This window comes from Calliphora vicina, chromosome 3 (assembly GCF_958450345.1).
Source record: "Calliphora vicina chromosome 3, idCalVici1.1, whole genome shotgun sequence".
Taxonomy (NCBI): domain Eukaryota; kingdom Metazoa; phylum Arthropoda; class Insecta; order Diptera; family Calliphoridae; genus Calliphora; species Calliphora vicina.
In genome coordinates, this window is record NC_088782.1 from 75,250,546 (window position 1) to 75,268,590 (window position 18,045).

Below are 18,045 nucleotides of genomic sequence, written 5' to 3' on the forward strand. Positions count from 1 at the left end.
GCCAAGAACGAATCAAGCCAATATCGGATACTCTGTTCCAAAGAGAAGCGTAACACAGAGAGAGCGTTCTGCATCGATCGAAACAAATAGTAGTCGGGCGGGGCACGGTCTGGACTATAAAGCGGGTGAGGCAAAAATTCCCAACCACTTCATTGTAAATACTTTTTAACTGGTATTGGAACATTTGGCCGAACGTTGTCATGATGGAACAGGGATGGCAAATGAAATTTATAAATTGTACCAACAAGCATTTAAAATTGTACTTTTTTGAAACTGATTGTACCAAATCACTTAAAATGAGATAAAAAATATAAAATATCTTTTTCAAATGTTGTACTTAAAAATATTTTAATATTTGTAAATAAGTTATTTTGTATTTTTTTTTTTAAATGAACATTTCTTTAATTTAACTGGTATGGATTTATTTATTATAAGACTAGAATAAAGGGAATTCCATTTGCCATTTGTAACAGTTTGGTACATTGTTCAAGATGGTAATGGGTAATTGGTAATTTTTGTTCTAATGATACTTTTAACTTATCGATAAAAAATGTGTGTCTCCCAGTTTTGCCCAAAGTTATGCACTTTTTATGGGCCCCCAAAGATTTGGGGCCTTGGCGTAATTTTTGCAAAAAAGTAATAATTAGTAATAATTTTCTCAGGTTCATATCTTGCAAACAGTTCGGAATTTTGATTTACTCTAGGGGGCAAAGTTGTAGCCCTTGTCATAAAGAACAAAAAATTTTTTTTTTTTAGTTTGGTCTTTTATCACATACTGGTGACCGTATATGGTTATATTTCCATGACTTTAAAAACTACACACAGTGTAACTAAGTGAGAATAAATGACAGATATGTTTATGTATTATTTTCAAAATGACATACATAAAAGTTATTAAAAACCAAAACCGCGTTTAAAAGATACGCCTTTTATTTTATTAAATTCGATGTTTTATATGTTTTATTGATTAAAGACTGCTGATTTGTATGTTTCCCTTTAAATAAATAATATTTTTATATATAAAAAATTTAATGAATACAACATGATTTTAAGTCGTTACGATTTTGTAAAATGTTTGTGTGGAATTTGACGATTTTTTCTTAATTTTGACGATTTTTCCAAAAAAAAACCTAACAGTAACAGCACTGATACCAGCCCACCTCGAGATAATACAAAAATAAACTAAATTTTAAGAGAACTTTCTTCTTTCACTGCTGGTCATTCGGGAGATGGGAAAACTCTCTGCACAAATCTTAAGAGCAAATATTATTATTTGGCTAATTCCGTTCTACCCAAAAAAATGTTTGTTTAAATTTAATTTTCAATATTACGAATCCACTGAAATCGACTGGTGTATAGTCTGTCGAGAACGAAACTGAAATAACGAAATTGTATTATTAATGTGAAAAAAAAGAAATTAATAATTCTAAAATTAATAAAAATCTAAAAATTTCTTTAATATTAAAAAACGAGTTAGTTTTTAACGTTTTAAGGAATTGAATTACAAGTATAAATGTTGAATCCATTAAAAAAGCGCTTTCCCTCGCTGCAGAGTTTGGGTGTAAGTGAATGAAAAAAAAAACTGAAAACAAAAATTACAAAAAAAACTTAAGGAATTTTTAAAGAAAACTTCTAAAATGTGGAAATCAAAAAAGAATTATGTGTGTACGTGTATTTTTAAAAACAAAAATGTGTCTGGCTACAAAAATAAACACAATTTTTTATGTAATAAATATAAATGTTTAGATCATAGACTAACATAGAGACGAGGCATATAAATATAGGTAATTGTCAAAAAACTAATAGTAAATGTATTTTGGTTTGTTTTATTTTTTGTTTGACAAAACGGAGAGTCTCGTCGCTATGTATAATTATCTACCTATAGTTTAGATATTGTCTGGTTTGCACTTAGAAACAAAACTATGTACGAATATTAGTGTTTTAGACATGTTCCTATAAACTTTGAAAATACTTATAAGGCCCTATTGCTCCCCAAGGAGCAAGATGAACCGATCCATCTGGATATGTTCATGCTTTTATTATTGGAAAATATGCGCCTAAAATATCCTTCAAAAATATCAAAATATGACCATACAAATTTTAAAATATGCACCTATATTTTTGTGCACAAACATAAAATAATTAACTATGTGTCGCGCAATGTCCAAAAAAAACAACAGTGTTCCCAGCTGTTAGGACTCTTTAAATTACCTATACCAGGAACAAAATTATAATTATTCTTCTGAGAAAACGATGGATATATTAATTATAATATCTAGATATGAATACTTGTTTAAAGCCATAATCTTTAGATCTTCATTTTGCGATTCATCAAAAGAATTCAATTGATTAATTAGCGTAAAGACAATTGACACTTAAGTATCTCAAAGTCATCTATAGTGTAGTCAAGACAGTCTAGTAGAACAGCTGGGGAATTAAAACAAATATGATTATTTTCGATACATTTAGTGAATTGTTGATACTTAAAAAAAAGTAGACTTTTTTGATGCTAAATGTTTTGAAATTGCTGATAGAGAAATTATGAAATTAATGCCAGTTTTTCGGAGTTGAAAGTATTTAGTCGATAACATTTGATGATATTTCTATAACAAATTCGACAAAAAACTTTTTGTCTAGACAATATGTTTCCCATTGACGACAAAAAATTATATTTTTATTAAAAACATGGATAATATGCATATAAATATGTATTGTCAATAAAATATGCAAAAATATGCACTAACAAATCGATGCCATTTTACAGCAAAATGTGAGAGTCGGATAGATAATTAGTCTACATTGTATTTGGACATTCGAGAAAAAACATGCATTTGCATATATAACGTATCGGTGGTCAATTTCACCTTTCTCGGTACAAAATATGTTTTTGATTCGTTTCTCTCGTTTCGGTCTTCTTTTAAACGTCAGACGGATGTTTTGTTCTAAAATTTTGATTTGGTTGGATCGAATTAGCTTATTTGCAGTACCAAACATTTCTGATCAACACAGAATATTTGGGCAAAACTTCATTCGCCTAGATACAGAACAGAAATTTTAGGGTCTAAACATGACGGGGCGGCCGTGGTGTGAGCATATGCTGGCGAAATATTAGCAGAATCTCAATTAATAATTATTAATTGATTATAATCAAAATATTAACTTAAGGTACGGTCACACATGGCAAATATTTACTCAAAAAAGCGTAACCACTTTTTTTAGCACACATTTGTTTGATGTGTTTACTCTTACAAGTGTTTTGTAAGATCAAACAGCATCAAACAAAATAAAATAAAACTAAATATTTGTTTTGAATTGTCTTAAGTAAAAGGAGTTTTTGACAATAATTAAAAGAATTAAAATATATTTTATTTAGCGGTTACGTCTTTTTAGATTAAATAAAGTGTTGAAGGTGTTGGCTAATGTGATTTTGAAACGGTCGACGAAAGTAATATGACATTTATAATGAGTACGTTGAAATCGACGAAGGCCATGATCTTAAAATAGTATATATAAGTGACGTTATTAACCGCGTACGTAAGTGTTGCAAAATATTTAATCAATCTAATGATAAACACAAAATATTGCAAACTTATGTTTTGTTGCAAGAAAAACATGGAGTTCGTTTTGAACATGATGTTAAACATTGTTGGGCATCTCTGTCTAACATGGTAATAAACTTTTTGCGTATTTAGCTACGTTCACTGACAATGATATCAAACTTTGGACAGATTTGTGTAATTCCTCAAGACCACTTGATTAAGCAAAGATTCGGCAACTTTGATAGAGCTTGAGGGAAAATGTGAATAATTCATTTACTAAAGAACTAGTTACTAATTTCAAAACCCGAATTAATGAACGATATAAAAAAGTTCTTAATACATCATGTCCAACTAGCTCAAATTTTTTAAAGCAAAAACGGAAACTAAAATGTTTGCTAGTCAATTGTTTTATAGGTTGTTCGAGAGGGAATCTGATCTGAATATTTCTGATGAAAATTTAATGGTGGCCTTTGCTATCGAATGTTTTTTAACATTATCAATCAAATCTTCATTCTTTACTTGTTTAAAAAAAATAAATTATTCGAATAATTCGATTAATTTTAAACGTGTGATCAATTATTCGAACAAGTTAAAATCCCTTATTCGAATTATTCGTTTTATTCAAACAAGAGAAAAATCGAATAATTAGAATACCCTAATTACAATACATACATATATATTAAATTAACTTGTATAATAAACGAAAAACTTAAATCGCATAAATAATGGTCGCGGAAAAAGATATTTCAATTGAACTTTCACTGTGAGTGTGATATATCCATTCATAAATATTGTATACTTCTTTTCTTATTCGAAACACTTTAGAGTTTTACTTGAAACTGTTAATTAGTGCATATTTTTGAATAGATTTAAACAATAAATATTTCTTTATTTTTTAAAAATTAAAATTGTAAATATAACTGTGATCAATCGATAATCGCGATCAACAGTGCTTTTTCAATCGTAATGCAATTAAATGCAAACCCTAACTCAACCTTAGACATAAACCATTATAATGAAAATTACTTTGGTTAAAATAAGTCACAGAATGCGGGAATATGATTTTTGTACATACAGTTCTATATTGAAGCTATGTACCACTATTGGCTGATCAATTCTATATAACGTCCCTGATAAATATTTCTCAATGTTACTCACTGTATGACAAACTTATATGTATATCGAGATCTTATATTAAATTTGGGCTGCATAGATATACTTTTCTGAATATTCTGTTATATGTATATAAAACTTATATAATATATCGCTATTTTCCAAGAAAAATCGCTATATTCTGAAAAGGTTTCATTTAGAATGCACAACAATAAAGAAATTGGACTTTTTCGCCGAGCTGCCAAACAAAGTACAGTCAATAATAAAATTTTTAAGAGAAACATTTTACATTATTAATATTAAGCAAACACAATTGTTTGTATTTCTGCAATTTAAGATTTAGTAAGTGAAAGTACTAAAAACCACCCTAAACATATTATTCGAATAAATCGTACATTGATCAAGTAGAATGCAACATGCTCATGTGTATTGAATGGTAACATACATATGTACATTAATTAAGTAGGCCTTCCCTTAAAACATAGATTTGCCTATTTTGTTATTCAGTAGCTGAAACTAAGACCCCTTTCACACTAGTACCCCTTTCACATTACGCAATTTAGTTGCGCAAGTCTCTTGGGTTTAGTGTTTATAAAACGGTTAACCGAAAAACCGGACTTTCATCAAAATTTTAGTTTTTTGTTATGTTCTGATGCATTTTTTATATTCATTGTCTACACTGTAGACTCTACAGATTATATCAAACATTTGATCTGATTTGAAACTTAAACTGCTGATATACCCTCCACCACCACATATGTGAATGAGGATATATATAAGTTTGTCATTCTGTGTGTAACATTGAGAAATATTCATCTGAGACCCAACAAAGTATATATTTTCTTGATCCTTATGAAATTCTAAGTCGATTGAGCTATGTCCGTCCGTCCGTCCGTCTGTGTGTCTGTGTAAATCACGCTCACGTTCAAAATACGCCAACAAAATAAAAAACATAAAAAATATGTTTATTGTTGTCCTAAGCAACCTAAAAAAATTTTACAATTTTCACATATTTTTGGTTATTTGTGTAAATATGTATATGGGGGATTTCATGTCAAGTGAACCAACTTTTGAAATCGATGTCTTCCGATCGGGATGAAATTTGCACCAAGGTTAGCTCTATTGGATAGTAACTCAGACACAATTTTTCAACAACATCGGTCGAGAACTCTCTGAGTTATAGGGGGTAAAATTTTGACAATTTGGTCAAACAGGGGTTTTTTCTTATCCATGTAACTTATTACCTATTGTTCTTAGCAAAATGTGTTCCAAATAGTATAGATAGCTATTTCTTCGATCTTTCGAAAAAAAATATTTAAAAAAAAAAAAAAAAAATTTTTAATATTTTTTTTCCGAAATCAAAAACTTTTTTGACTTTTTTTTAAAATACGCTATTTTTTTTTATTTTTTTTTTTTTCTTAAAATAAAGTTTAGATATTTTCCTTGAACACCTACTTGGTCGCTTAGTGGGATGCGAGTGGGATATCTATCAAAATAAATATTTTGTAACTCAAAACATAAAATTTTTGACTTTTTTTGCAAAATCAAAAACTTTGTTGACTTTTTTTTTTCAAAATGGACCCTTTTTTAATCTTTTTTTTTAGGTCAAACAAAAGCTTAGATATTATCCTTGAAGACCCTTTTGGTCGCTTAGTGGGATGCGAGTGGGATATCTATCAAAATAAATATTTTTTAACTCAAGACTTACAATTTTTGACTTTTTTTTTTGCAAATACGATTTTTTTTCCAAATGGGCCCTTTTTTAAAATTTTTTTTGTAGTCAAAAGAAAGCTTAGGTCCATTCCTTTAAGATATTTTTAGTCCCTTAGTGGGATGCGAGTGGGATATCTATCAAAATAAATATTTTGTAACGCAAGACATACAATTTTTTAATTTTTTTTTGCAAAATCAAAATTTTTTTCCAATATGGGCCCTTTTTTAATTTTTTTTTTGCTCAAAAGAAAGCCTAGGTCCATTCCTTTAAGATATTTTTAGTCCCTTAGTGGGATGCGAGTGGGATATCTATCAAAATAAATGTTTTAACACAAAAATTGTATGTCTTGAGTTACAAAACATTTATTTTGATATATATCCCACTCGCATCCCACTAAGCGATCAAAACCATCTTAAAGGAATAGGCCTAAGCTTTCTTTATAGCAAAAAAAAAATTACAAAAAGGGCCCATTTTAAAAAAAAGTCAAAAAAGTTTTTGATTTTGCCAAAAAATCAAAAATTGTATATCTTGAGTTACAAAATATTTATTTTGATAGATATCCCACTCGTATCCCACTAAGGGACCTAAAATATCTTAAAGGAATGGACCTAAGCTTTCTTTTGACTAAAAAAAAATTTTTAAAAAATGGCCCATTTTGAAAAAAAATTCGAATTTGCAAAAAAAAAGTCAATAATTGAATGTCTTGAGTTACAACATTTTTATTTTAATAGATATCCTACTCACATCTTCCTAAGTGACAAAATAGGTCTTAAAGGAAAAGACCTAAGCTTTCTTTTGAGCAAAAAAAATTTTTAAAAAAAAGTCCCATATTGGAAAAAAATTTCGATTTTGCAAAAAAAAATTAAAAAATTGTATGTCTTGCGTTACAAAATATTTATTTTGATAGATATCCCACTCGCATCCCACTAAGGGACTAAAAATATCTTAAAGGAATGGATCTAGGCTTTCTTTTGAGCAAAAAAAAAAATTAAAAAAGGGCCCATATTGGAAAAAAATTTTGATTTTGCAAAAAAAAATTAAAAAATTGTATGTCTTGCGTTACAAAATATTTATTTTGATAGATATCCCACTCGCATCCCACTAAGGGACTAAAAATATCTTAAAGGAATGGACCTAAGCTTTCTTTTGACTACAAAAAAAATTTTAAAAAAAGGGCCCATTTGGAAAAAAAATCGTATTTGCAAAAAAAAAAGTCAAAAATTGTAAGTCTTGAGTTAAAAAATATTTATTTTGATAGATATCCCACTCGCATCCCACTAAGCGACCAAAAGGGTCTTCAAGGATAATATCTAAGCTTTTGTTTGACCTAAAAAAAAAGATTAAAAAAGGGTCCATTTTGAAAAAAAAAGTCAACAAAGTTTTTGATTTTGCAAAAAAAGTCAAAAATTTTATGTTTTGAGTTACAAAATATTTATTTTGATAGATATCCCACTCGCATCCCACTAAGCGACCAAGTAGGTGTTCAAGGAAAATATCTAAACTTTATTTTAAGAAAAAAAAAAAAATAAAAAAAAATAGCGTATTTTAAAAAAAAGTCAAAAAAGTTTTTGATTTCGGAAAAAAAATATTAAAAATTTTTTATTTTTTTTTTAAAATATTTTTTTTCGAAAGATCGAAGAAATAGCTATCTATACTATTTGGAACACATTTTGCTAAGAACAATAGGTAATAAGTTACATGGATAAGAAAAAACCCCTGTTTGACCAAATTGTCAAAATGTTACCCCCTATAACTCAGAGAGTTCTCGACCGATGTTGTTGAAAAATTGTGTCTGAGTTACTATCCAATAGAGCTAACCTTGGTGCAAATTTCATCCCGATCGGAAGACATCGATTTCAAAAGTTGGTTCACTTGACATGAAATCCCCCATATTTATATTTATAAAGTACCTTAAAACTTTACACACGTTATTTTTATAATAAAACGACTAACTCTGGTGAAAATAATAAGAATCGGTTCATGATTTCTCCTAGCCCCCATACAAATTTCTTTCCGAAATATAGTTCTATGGTCTATATATTTATTTTTTTTTTTTTCAATATCTTTTTTCTTTATTGAATCTTTCTTTTTAGAAATTTACAAATAAGTATTCAAATCTTAACCTAAACTAAAACTAAAGTTGTTATTGCCGCTGCAATGTCCAACATGAGTGCTTGTTAAATGATTATCTGGCCAGATCCAGTGTTTCCAATCGCCTCAGTCGTCTATGACCCTCAAATGACAGCAACTCCCTGGCGAGGGGGTTTGGATGATCCATTAGTTTTGAAATGTATTTTAGACTGGAGAGTTTGATCTCCTCGCGTATTATGGGGACATTGAGATCCCTATGGATATTACTATTGCGAATGTACCTTGGGGCACCTGTTATTGTCCTTAACAGTGCTGACTGCTTTCTTTGCAATTTTTCAACGTTAGATGAGGAGGCTGTTCCCCATAGCTGAATGCCGTATAGCCATATCGGTTTTATAATTGTTTTGTACAAAAGCACTTTGTATTCCAAGTCTAGAGCAGACCGTGGGCCAATTAACCAGTACAGTTGGACTGACTTTAATTTTATTTGCGTAACCTTGGCTTCAATATGGTGGGACCATGTCAAACGGCGATCAAGATGGATACCGAGATATCGCACATGGCTCTGTTCTGGGATTTTGATATTATTTATCTGTATGGAAGGGCAACTTTCTCGTCTTAAAGTAAATGTAACGTGAATACATTTTGTTGCATTGACCTTAATTTTCTATTTGTCCAGCCATTTTTCCAAATCGCCGATGTGAGACTGGAGTTGTTCAGAAGCTATTACGGGGTTTTCATGTGTACTTAAAAAAGGCGGTATCATCCGCAAATGTAGATGTGCGAGTCAGTGCGCTCGTGGGCATATCTGCAGTATATAAAATATATAGGAACGGCCCTAGAATACTTCCCTGTGGTACACCAGCGGATATTTTTCGACGTGTTGAGATCACATCCTTTGATCTGATTTGGAAAGATCTTTCTTGTATGTAATTTTTAAGCAGTTTATGTACGTTCGCAGGTAGTAATCTAGTAATTTTGTGTATTAGTCCATCGTACCAGACTTTATCGAAGGCTTGAGATATGTCAATAAATAATGCGGAACAATACTGCTTGCTCTCGAAGGTTTTCCGAATAAGTGTAGTTATCCGATGTACCTGTTCGATAGTACTATGTTTCCTTCTGAAACCAAATTGATGGTCAGGAATAATGTAATTTTCGTCAAGGTGCACTATAAGTCTCTCAAGTAACAACTTTTCAAAAAGTTTTGAGAATATTGACAATAGGCTAATGGGACGGTATGATGTTACTTGAGTGACATCTTTTCCCGGTTTCGGTATCATAACTATATCAGATATTTTCCATGAGGATGGGAAATATCCAATACGTAGTATTGAGTTAAATATGAACAAAATAATTCTCAGTGCTGAGGTGGGCAGATTACTTATCATCGTGGTAGTAATTTTATCTATACCAGGTGATTTTCCAGCCTTAAGACCTTTGACCGTCGTCCTCACGGCAGAGAACCGGAATTTTAGTGGGGCTGGCACCACATTATTTATGACATTATCTCTGGTCTATAAATGCCTTCAGAATTGCGGTATCCATACAAAATTCAGCAAAAATAAGTTTCGTGCTAAAAGAAATCACAACACAAAATTTTTTGTAGATCGGCCCATATTTGACCATAGCTCCCATATAAAGTTCACTTCCGAAAATCACTTTCGTCATAAATAATCCCCATATATACCAAAATCGCTATACCTAATTCTATGATGATCGGCCAATAATTGGTTATAGCTCCCATATACATATATCAACCTAAAAAATATGTATGCTGGCGGAGGGTATTTAAGATTCGGCAAAGCCGAATATACCTTTCTAACTTGTTTTTAAATAAAATATGACCCATCCAAAGCAAATACATTTTTTTAAGAGCAGCACTACTGTACATTCATATATGTATGTATAGTGCAATCCCCTCGTTGCATGGATTTGTTTTGAAGTAAAATATATAGGGTGCATTTTATATTGTTCGCATACAAAATTTACTTTTACAGGAGCATTAAATAATATTTAATGTTTTTGTTTTTTTTTTTTTTCAAATAAAGACATGTGTGAAATTAAACGAATTTCGTGTTTAATTGCCTCCCACTCATCTTTTATTTGAGCACTGTGGCATTAATTGAGAATATTTTGCAATAATATGTGTCAATTTAAACCTGCTTATTTTATATTTTTTCTTTAGTTTTTATTATTATGTAATGTAAGCCAATTGAATAATGGATGGGAATCCGAACCACAAATCGATTAAATATAGTAAAATTTAGTACTTTGTTTACATGTTTGGAATAAATAAATAAATTAAAAAAATTGCATAGTTATCATAAATTTCCCAGACCTCGCTGTACTATATTCAAATTTAGTAAACAAAAAATTTGGGTAAATTAAGATTACATTTATAAATATTTTTGCATAAAAATAAAATCGGAATGTTTACAACTTAAAATCAATTATACATATTTGAAATATGTGGGTAATATGTAGGGTTTTTATCCCCGACAAATTTCCGGAGAATTTTGCCAATTTTTCACTACCCGATTCCCGGGATTTTTAGTCGGGATTCCCGGGAATAAAAAACTTTTTTTTACAGTTTTTCGTTTATATGTCGGCAATAATAAACCGCTTATTATTATTTATTTAGGGTTTTTCGAATGAACATTTAAAAAAGCATATGGAAAACTGCATGATCTAGAAATTAAGGTGAATAATCTTCAATGCCAAGATTGACCGGTGCGAATTATTCCAGAACACACTAGGCGGCACACCATTTGGTATTTTCAAGTATAGAGATTATGGCCATTTTGGTAACAATGACAGCTTTATAATGAGTGTGTTTTGCAGATGTTGTATTATAAAAATTCAGTTAAGTGTATTGAATTCATTCCTTTTACTAAAAGGCTTAAGAATTTTCATTTTGAAAATGCTTAAAAGCTAAATAAAACTGAATGAAGAAAAAACATTTAACTCCATTTGTGGTAGATTTGAATCAACAAAAATTTAATCATTCAAAGTTTGAATAAATTCTGTTATTTAAACTTTAAAATTAATTCAATTTATATGAAGCTTTTGAAGGAAGCTAAAGAATTAGATATTGGGAATGGATTTATGATTATAATACTAGTTTACAGTATTATTATATATTTCAGGAATAGTCGGGTACCCGGGAATGTAGAGAAAAATTTTACCGATTCCCGGGAATCAGAAAAGGTCGGGAAATTAAAAACCCTAGTAATATGTTTAAAATTAGTATTATACATTGTATCAATAAGTATACAATGGCTACAGCTTGGACCTGTCGGTCTGGGGTGGCGAGTTCGATTCCTGCCAGAGACTATTTCACTACAACAGGCTTATAATAAATTTGTGTATAAAGAATCATTTGTATATAGAAATTTGTATAAAGAATTGTTTGTACAAAGATATTTGAAACTACTTAGAGATATCAGTTTCGTTGTGTCAGTCGAATTTATTTTCAACTGACTGCCAAATTTTGGATAGGTTATCCACAACCTGGTTGTTTCAAACGTAATTCTTTACCAAATGACTTGCTATTGTTAGTTAAAACTAAGGAAAAAAAGAACCGGTTTAATCAGAAGTGAAAAATGGATTCAGATCCAGAGAGGTAGCATTCAGAATCTGGGTTGATAACAAAAATGCCGAAACTGATTCGCTACGCAAACGAACGAGATCTTCGTGTGCCAAAGTGCTGAGCTGTGAAAAATATCTACCCGAACTAAAGTTCATACTGCTTCCCAGGGCAGTAAAAGCTTTTGGTCATTCGTTTGCAAATTCATTTGCAAATAATTCGAACTATCCGAATATAGCGCGAGAGCGAAAGCGCTGTTAAAAGTTTTTTTTAGCGGATAAGTATAATAAGTCTCCTTTGCTGGATGGTATACCAGCACTGATCTTGCAGCAGTATCCTTCGACGCTAGCTCGTCCTAGCTAACTTTTTCAGCGCTTTATACCGTGCCCGCCAATTTTGTATGTGTTGCAAGGATGCTAATGTAACGCTAATTCCTAAAAAGGGAACCCTGAAAATTATCGCCAAATATAAATTTACTCAGCAATTTCTTAAGTCATGGAAAGTATGGTAAATTACCATCTTGTTGAATATCTGGAGTCCAACAATTTACTTAGCGACCGCCAGTACGGCTTTCCTTCTACACGAGTTGTTAACCAATAATAATTTTTTGTCTTTTATATTAAATGGCAACATTTTTACAAAAACTGAACAAATTTAATTTTTTTCCTCTTGTAAATGCACGGGGAATGTTCTAAAATAAAAACGAATGTGTGTTTGTATCAGAGATCGAAAATAACTCGTCGATATACTAAAAAACCCAAATTGTGATTTATATTTTTGCGATAAAAATAAATCACTGGTATGCCCTTTACTCGTGTTTGTTGTTTTTTTAATGGTTTGTTGTGAGAAAAACAATTCATTTGTTCTTGTTCTTAATAACTGTTACTTTCTCTTTTATTTACATACAATAACATATTATTAGTAATTTTTAACAAATTATGGAAATAATATGATAAGTATGAATTAATGAAGTCTGAGTAACAAAAATGTTTTAAATTGTTATTAATCTTTTGATAAATTTTATATATTTAGGCGTTGATTTTCATCAAATGCTTTTTTGCGATTTATTTTTCATGTTCGCAAATGTACTTAGAAACAACCAAACTCAGCCGCAAGTCCGTCAACCCCAAAACGAAAATATGAACCCAGAGGTAAGAGAGCAAACGCCAATTTTCAATTTTACCCGACTAGAATCTACAATAGAAACTCTTGTGCAATCGGTAAATAACTTTACAAACTCAATGAGTAACATGATGCAAGAAATGCTTAAGATGCAATCAATGTTATTGCAGGCTGTGCTTAACAGACCATGAACTGCCTAAGAATATGTTTTTGGAATGCAAACGGCATACGCCAACACAAAAACGAACTCGAATATTTTTTAAGAAACCAACAAATTGATGTAATGCTGGTTTCTGAAACTCATTTGACGTCCAGAAGTTCCTTTCGAATAAATGGATATGTAATATATGACACCAAAGATCCCAGAGGTAGAGCATGCGGAGGCTCGGCAATTTTAATAAAAGCTCGAATAAAACACTACTTAATGTGTGATTTTTGCGAAGATTATCTTCAAGCTGCTACAATCTGTCTTGAAGATTTTCATCGAAACTTAGTGATTTCATCGATATACTCACCCCCAAGATTCTCAATTACAGAAAGTCAATATAATAGATTTTTTAAATCACTAGGCCCCCGTTTCCTGGCTGCTGGCGATTATAATGCTAAGCACACATTCTGGGGATCACGACTGATTACCCCTAAAGGTCGTGTTTTGTTCGACTCAATTTCTAAAATGGGTTTGCATGTGCTTTCGAGCGGCCAACCTACTTACTGGCCTACTGACCCACGAAAAATACCGGATGTTATTGATTTTAGCGTGATGAAAAATATCCCTAGAGAAATGATTCAAATTGAATCCTCGCTGGAACTATCTTCAGATCACTCACCCACTATTATTACTTTATTGAGCCCCCTAGAAATTGTATCCCCGACTGGTAATTTAGCGATGGCAGGCACAAGAATAAATTGGCTCAAATATAAAAAATACCTCAGTACACATTGCTCGGAAAACATACCGCTAAGAACACCAGAAAACATCGATCACTCTCTTATCAATTTCGATAAAAATCTCAGAATGGCTGCTCAACATGCTACCCAAACACCCCGAAAATTCAGATATAATAGAATTAATTCTGCAGATGTCGAACGGCTCTTAAATGAAAAAAGAAGATTTCGAAGAGAGTGGCAATTGCACAGATCCCCCCAACTAAAATCGAAGCTTAAAGATTGTATAAAAAGACTTAAAAAGCTCTTGGAATTTCGAAAAATGGAATCATTGAATAAATATTTAGAAAGCCTGGACGCAACCCCGCAATCGGATTACTCATTATGGCGAGCAACAAAAAATCTTAAAAGACCCGTTATAAGTAAGTCCCCCTTGCGAAATTCAAGTGGTGGTTGGGCAAGAAATGATACTGAAAAAGGGAATCTGTTTGTTAATCATTTAAAAAAAGTATTTACACCGAACACATCAAACGAAGCAATTGAGTTGCCACCTGTTGCACCCTATTTTGGAGCAGCCGTACCCCTACGTTTTGAGATTCGAGAGATCGAAAATGCTATTGCTGATTTAAATCCCAAGAAAGCGCCTGGTATGGATAAGATCAGCAACAAGATGCTTATGGAGCTACCCCGGATAGCAATAAAAATAATTCTTTTTATTTTTAATGCTATATTACGACTTGAATATTATCCTCCAGAATGGAAGGTTTCACTGGTTACCATGATACCCAAGCCGGGAAAAGATCACACAAAAGTAGAATCATACAGACCCATCAGCCTATTGTCTAATATATCAAAGCTATTTGAGAAGATACTTATGAACAAGTTGTACCCGATGTTAACTGAAAACAATTGTATTCCGAATCATCAATTTGGATTTAGAAGAAAACACAGTACTATCGAACAAACCCATAGACTTGTAAATATGGTGAGAAAAGCGTTTGAAGAAAAGAAATACTGTTCTGCACTCTTCATCGACATCTCTCAAGCGTTTGATAAGGTATGGCATGCTGGATTAATATACAAATTGAGTCAAAATTTACCGGCAAACACACATAAGCTGTTGGAAAGCTATTTATCTGGTCGAACATTTAAGGTTAAAGAGGGAAACTTTTTAAGTACTGCACAACCCATTGAAGCTGGAGTCCCCCAAGGCAGTATCCTGGGACCTTTTTTATATTTGATGTATTCGTCTGATATGCCAACTAACAATCGCACTCATACATCAACATTTGCTGATGATACTGCTATTCTAAGCATTCATGAAAACCCTCAAGAAGCGTCTCGTTACTTACAAAACCACATATTTGAATTAGAAAAATGGTTAAAACAATGGAAAATTAAAGTCAACGAGCAAAAATGTACACACATTACATTTACATTGCGTAGAGAATCATGCCCCCCTATTCATATCAATAACCAAACAATAATTCAACAATCGGAAGTGAAATACCTCGGAATACATCTCGATCTTCGCCTTACATGGAAAAGTCATATAGATGCAAAGTTGACTCAAATGAAATTGAAATCAATTCAAATTAATTGGCTTATTGGCAGAAACTCCACGCTTAGTTTAGATTGTAAACTTCTACTTTATAACATGATCATAAAACCGATATGGTGTTATGGCATACAGTTATGGGGCACGGCCTCAGCGTCAAATGTAGAAAAGATCCAAAGACGCCAAAACAAGTTTCTAAGAATGATCACAGTTGCCCCCTGGTATATCAAAAACGCGAATATACACAAAGATCTAAACGTGCCCATTGTAAAAACTGAAATCTCGAAAAACGTACAAAAATATTTAAAAAAACTTGAAGTTCACCCAAACCCGCTGGCCCGCAACATATTAGATAACCGTGGCCACACTCGATTAAGAAGGAGGGACACAGCAGACCTAATCTAGAAGGAAGAATGCCAATTTAACCAAAACAACCATGAACACAAAATTTTTACGTCCGGCACTGGCTGGACTAATTAAATAATAATATTAGATATAAGATTTGAACCACTTATTGTTAGTTCATTAAATAATGAAGATACAATAAATAAATGATGAAAAAAAAAAAAATAAAAGTGACAAGCTGACCTTTACGAAAAAAATTATAAATCACTCATCCAGATTATTTGTGTTTGTTTATTTTCTGTTTCTCTCAACCTCAAACCTAAAATGTTCTCGAATAAATCACTCTCTCAGTGATATATCACAAACAATTATTTTTAAATGGCTGCGAATGAGAATTTACCATTGAAATGAAAGTGAACCCGTTATTTTCTCTGGTTTGTATGTATGTATATATGTTTGATTGTTTCTTCGAAGTCTATAGACGGCTAAACGGCTGGACCGAATTCCTAGAAAATGTTACCGTATGTTTTTGTATGTCTTAAAAGAACTACACCTACTACCTACTTTTTTTTGGAAATTTCAAGTGGGCGTGAGGTGTCACGACCATACAGAGTAAATACTAAAATTCATGTAACTGTGAAAATAAAGAGTCCCAAAATTCTTAAACTTTATGTAAGTTACTTTGTTTTACTTTACTTACTTTGTTTGTTCTCTGTTATGTCAAAAATTAAAGGGATCCCATACAAATTCAAAATTTATTATCGAATATCTGCAGAATCGTGTGATTCTCAAAACTTTGTGAAAATTCCTTTGTCGGCAGTATCAGCTGTTGAGGGGGATTGAAACAGTGGACGTGACCCACATAAAGTTAATAGTTATTATTAAATATCTGAAGAATATAATAGTGTGATTCTCAATGTTTTAGATATGTAATTTTGATATCATTGTATGGGCAATTCCACGAGAATGACTACTACGACCGAAAACCCAAAAACCCTTGAAACTTTTTTTCAAGTTGATTTGAATAGGAGAAAACACTAAAATATTACTATGTGTAAGTATTTAGAGCTTATTACAACATTTTATTGGCATAATAATAGTTTAAACTGCCTATATGGCTTAAACTAAAAACTAAGTTGCGAATTAGCATATAGTATGAAATGAATTTGACTCTGTTTATTTGCTATTATAAAATTGTTTATTGAAACCGAATGTATACTTTCCATTATTTTTTTAGTTTTTGTATACATATATTTACAGAATATATCGTCCCCTTAATAAAACAATAGTGTATAATTGTTTTGCCATTTCGAAATAATTGAGTTTAAATTTTTTGTGTTAGTAGAAATCTAGAACAAAAGTAATATTTCAATTGATCTTTTGACCCACTTTGTGGAAGTAGAATTTCACCAAATTTTGACCACATATAGAATCAGTTATGTAGATTCTTATGGTGTATATGCTTATACACTATTGTTTTATTGAGGGGACGATATATTGTTTTATTAAAAGAGAAAAATCTGTCACGTACGGTATGTCACTTACGATATTAAATTTTATTTATTATAAAATCATCCAAAGATTGTTTTTATTTAAATATGACGGATTGTAAAGGAAAAATATTTCGTTTAGTGTAAGAAATTAAAAGAAAACATAACGTGTCTCACGATTCGAAAATTTTCGCATATTTCTACATGTACTTCAAAATAACTTCCGTTTTATGTCACGTACGATATACCCTTATTTCGCTCGATATTTTGGACAACAAAGTTTCGAAAGAACTTTTTATTATTTTCAAATATTGTACCCTCTGAATGGAACATAAAGACCAAATTATTTTTCAGATACTCTTATTTTTGCAAAATCTATTACACAGGCGTACAAATGTCACGTACGATGATATGGAATTGCCCATATGTAATTGGGATGTTAATTGGTGGAATCAGAGCCGTGTGTGGTAACTCCAATATAAAGTAAATAGCTATTATCGAATATCTGAAAAACTATTATTGTGAGAGTCTTCAAAGTATGTATGATTTACTAACCTATAATTGTATGTAGTTGGGCTAAAAATTAACGGTATTAAAAC

The 18,045-nt window shown here is 31.3% G+C and overlaps 1 protein-coding gene across 1 annotated transcript in view; it reads left to right on the plus strand.

Moving 5' to 3' along the window:
* The first annotated feature begins 1,340 nt into the window (after positions 1 to 1,340).
* Ank2 (Ankyrin 2) overlaps positions 1,341 to 18,045 on the plus strand; it is a 53,442-nt gene continuing 36,737 nt past the window's right edge. Inside the window, exon 1 of the mRNA XM_065506212.1 lies at positions 1,341 to 1,561. Coding sequence (XP_065362284.1) covers positions 1,514 to 1,561 — 48 coding nt within the window. The 5' untranslated portion in view covers positions 1,341 to 1,513. The remainder of the gene's footprint in view (positions 1,562 to 18,045) is intronic.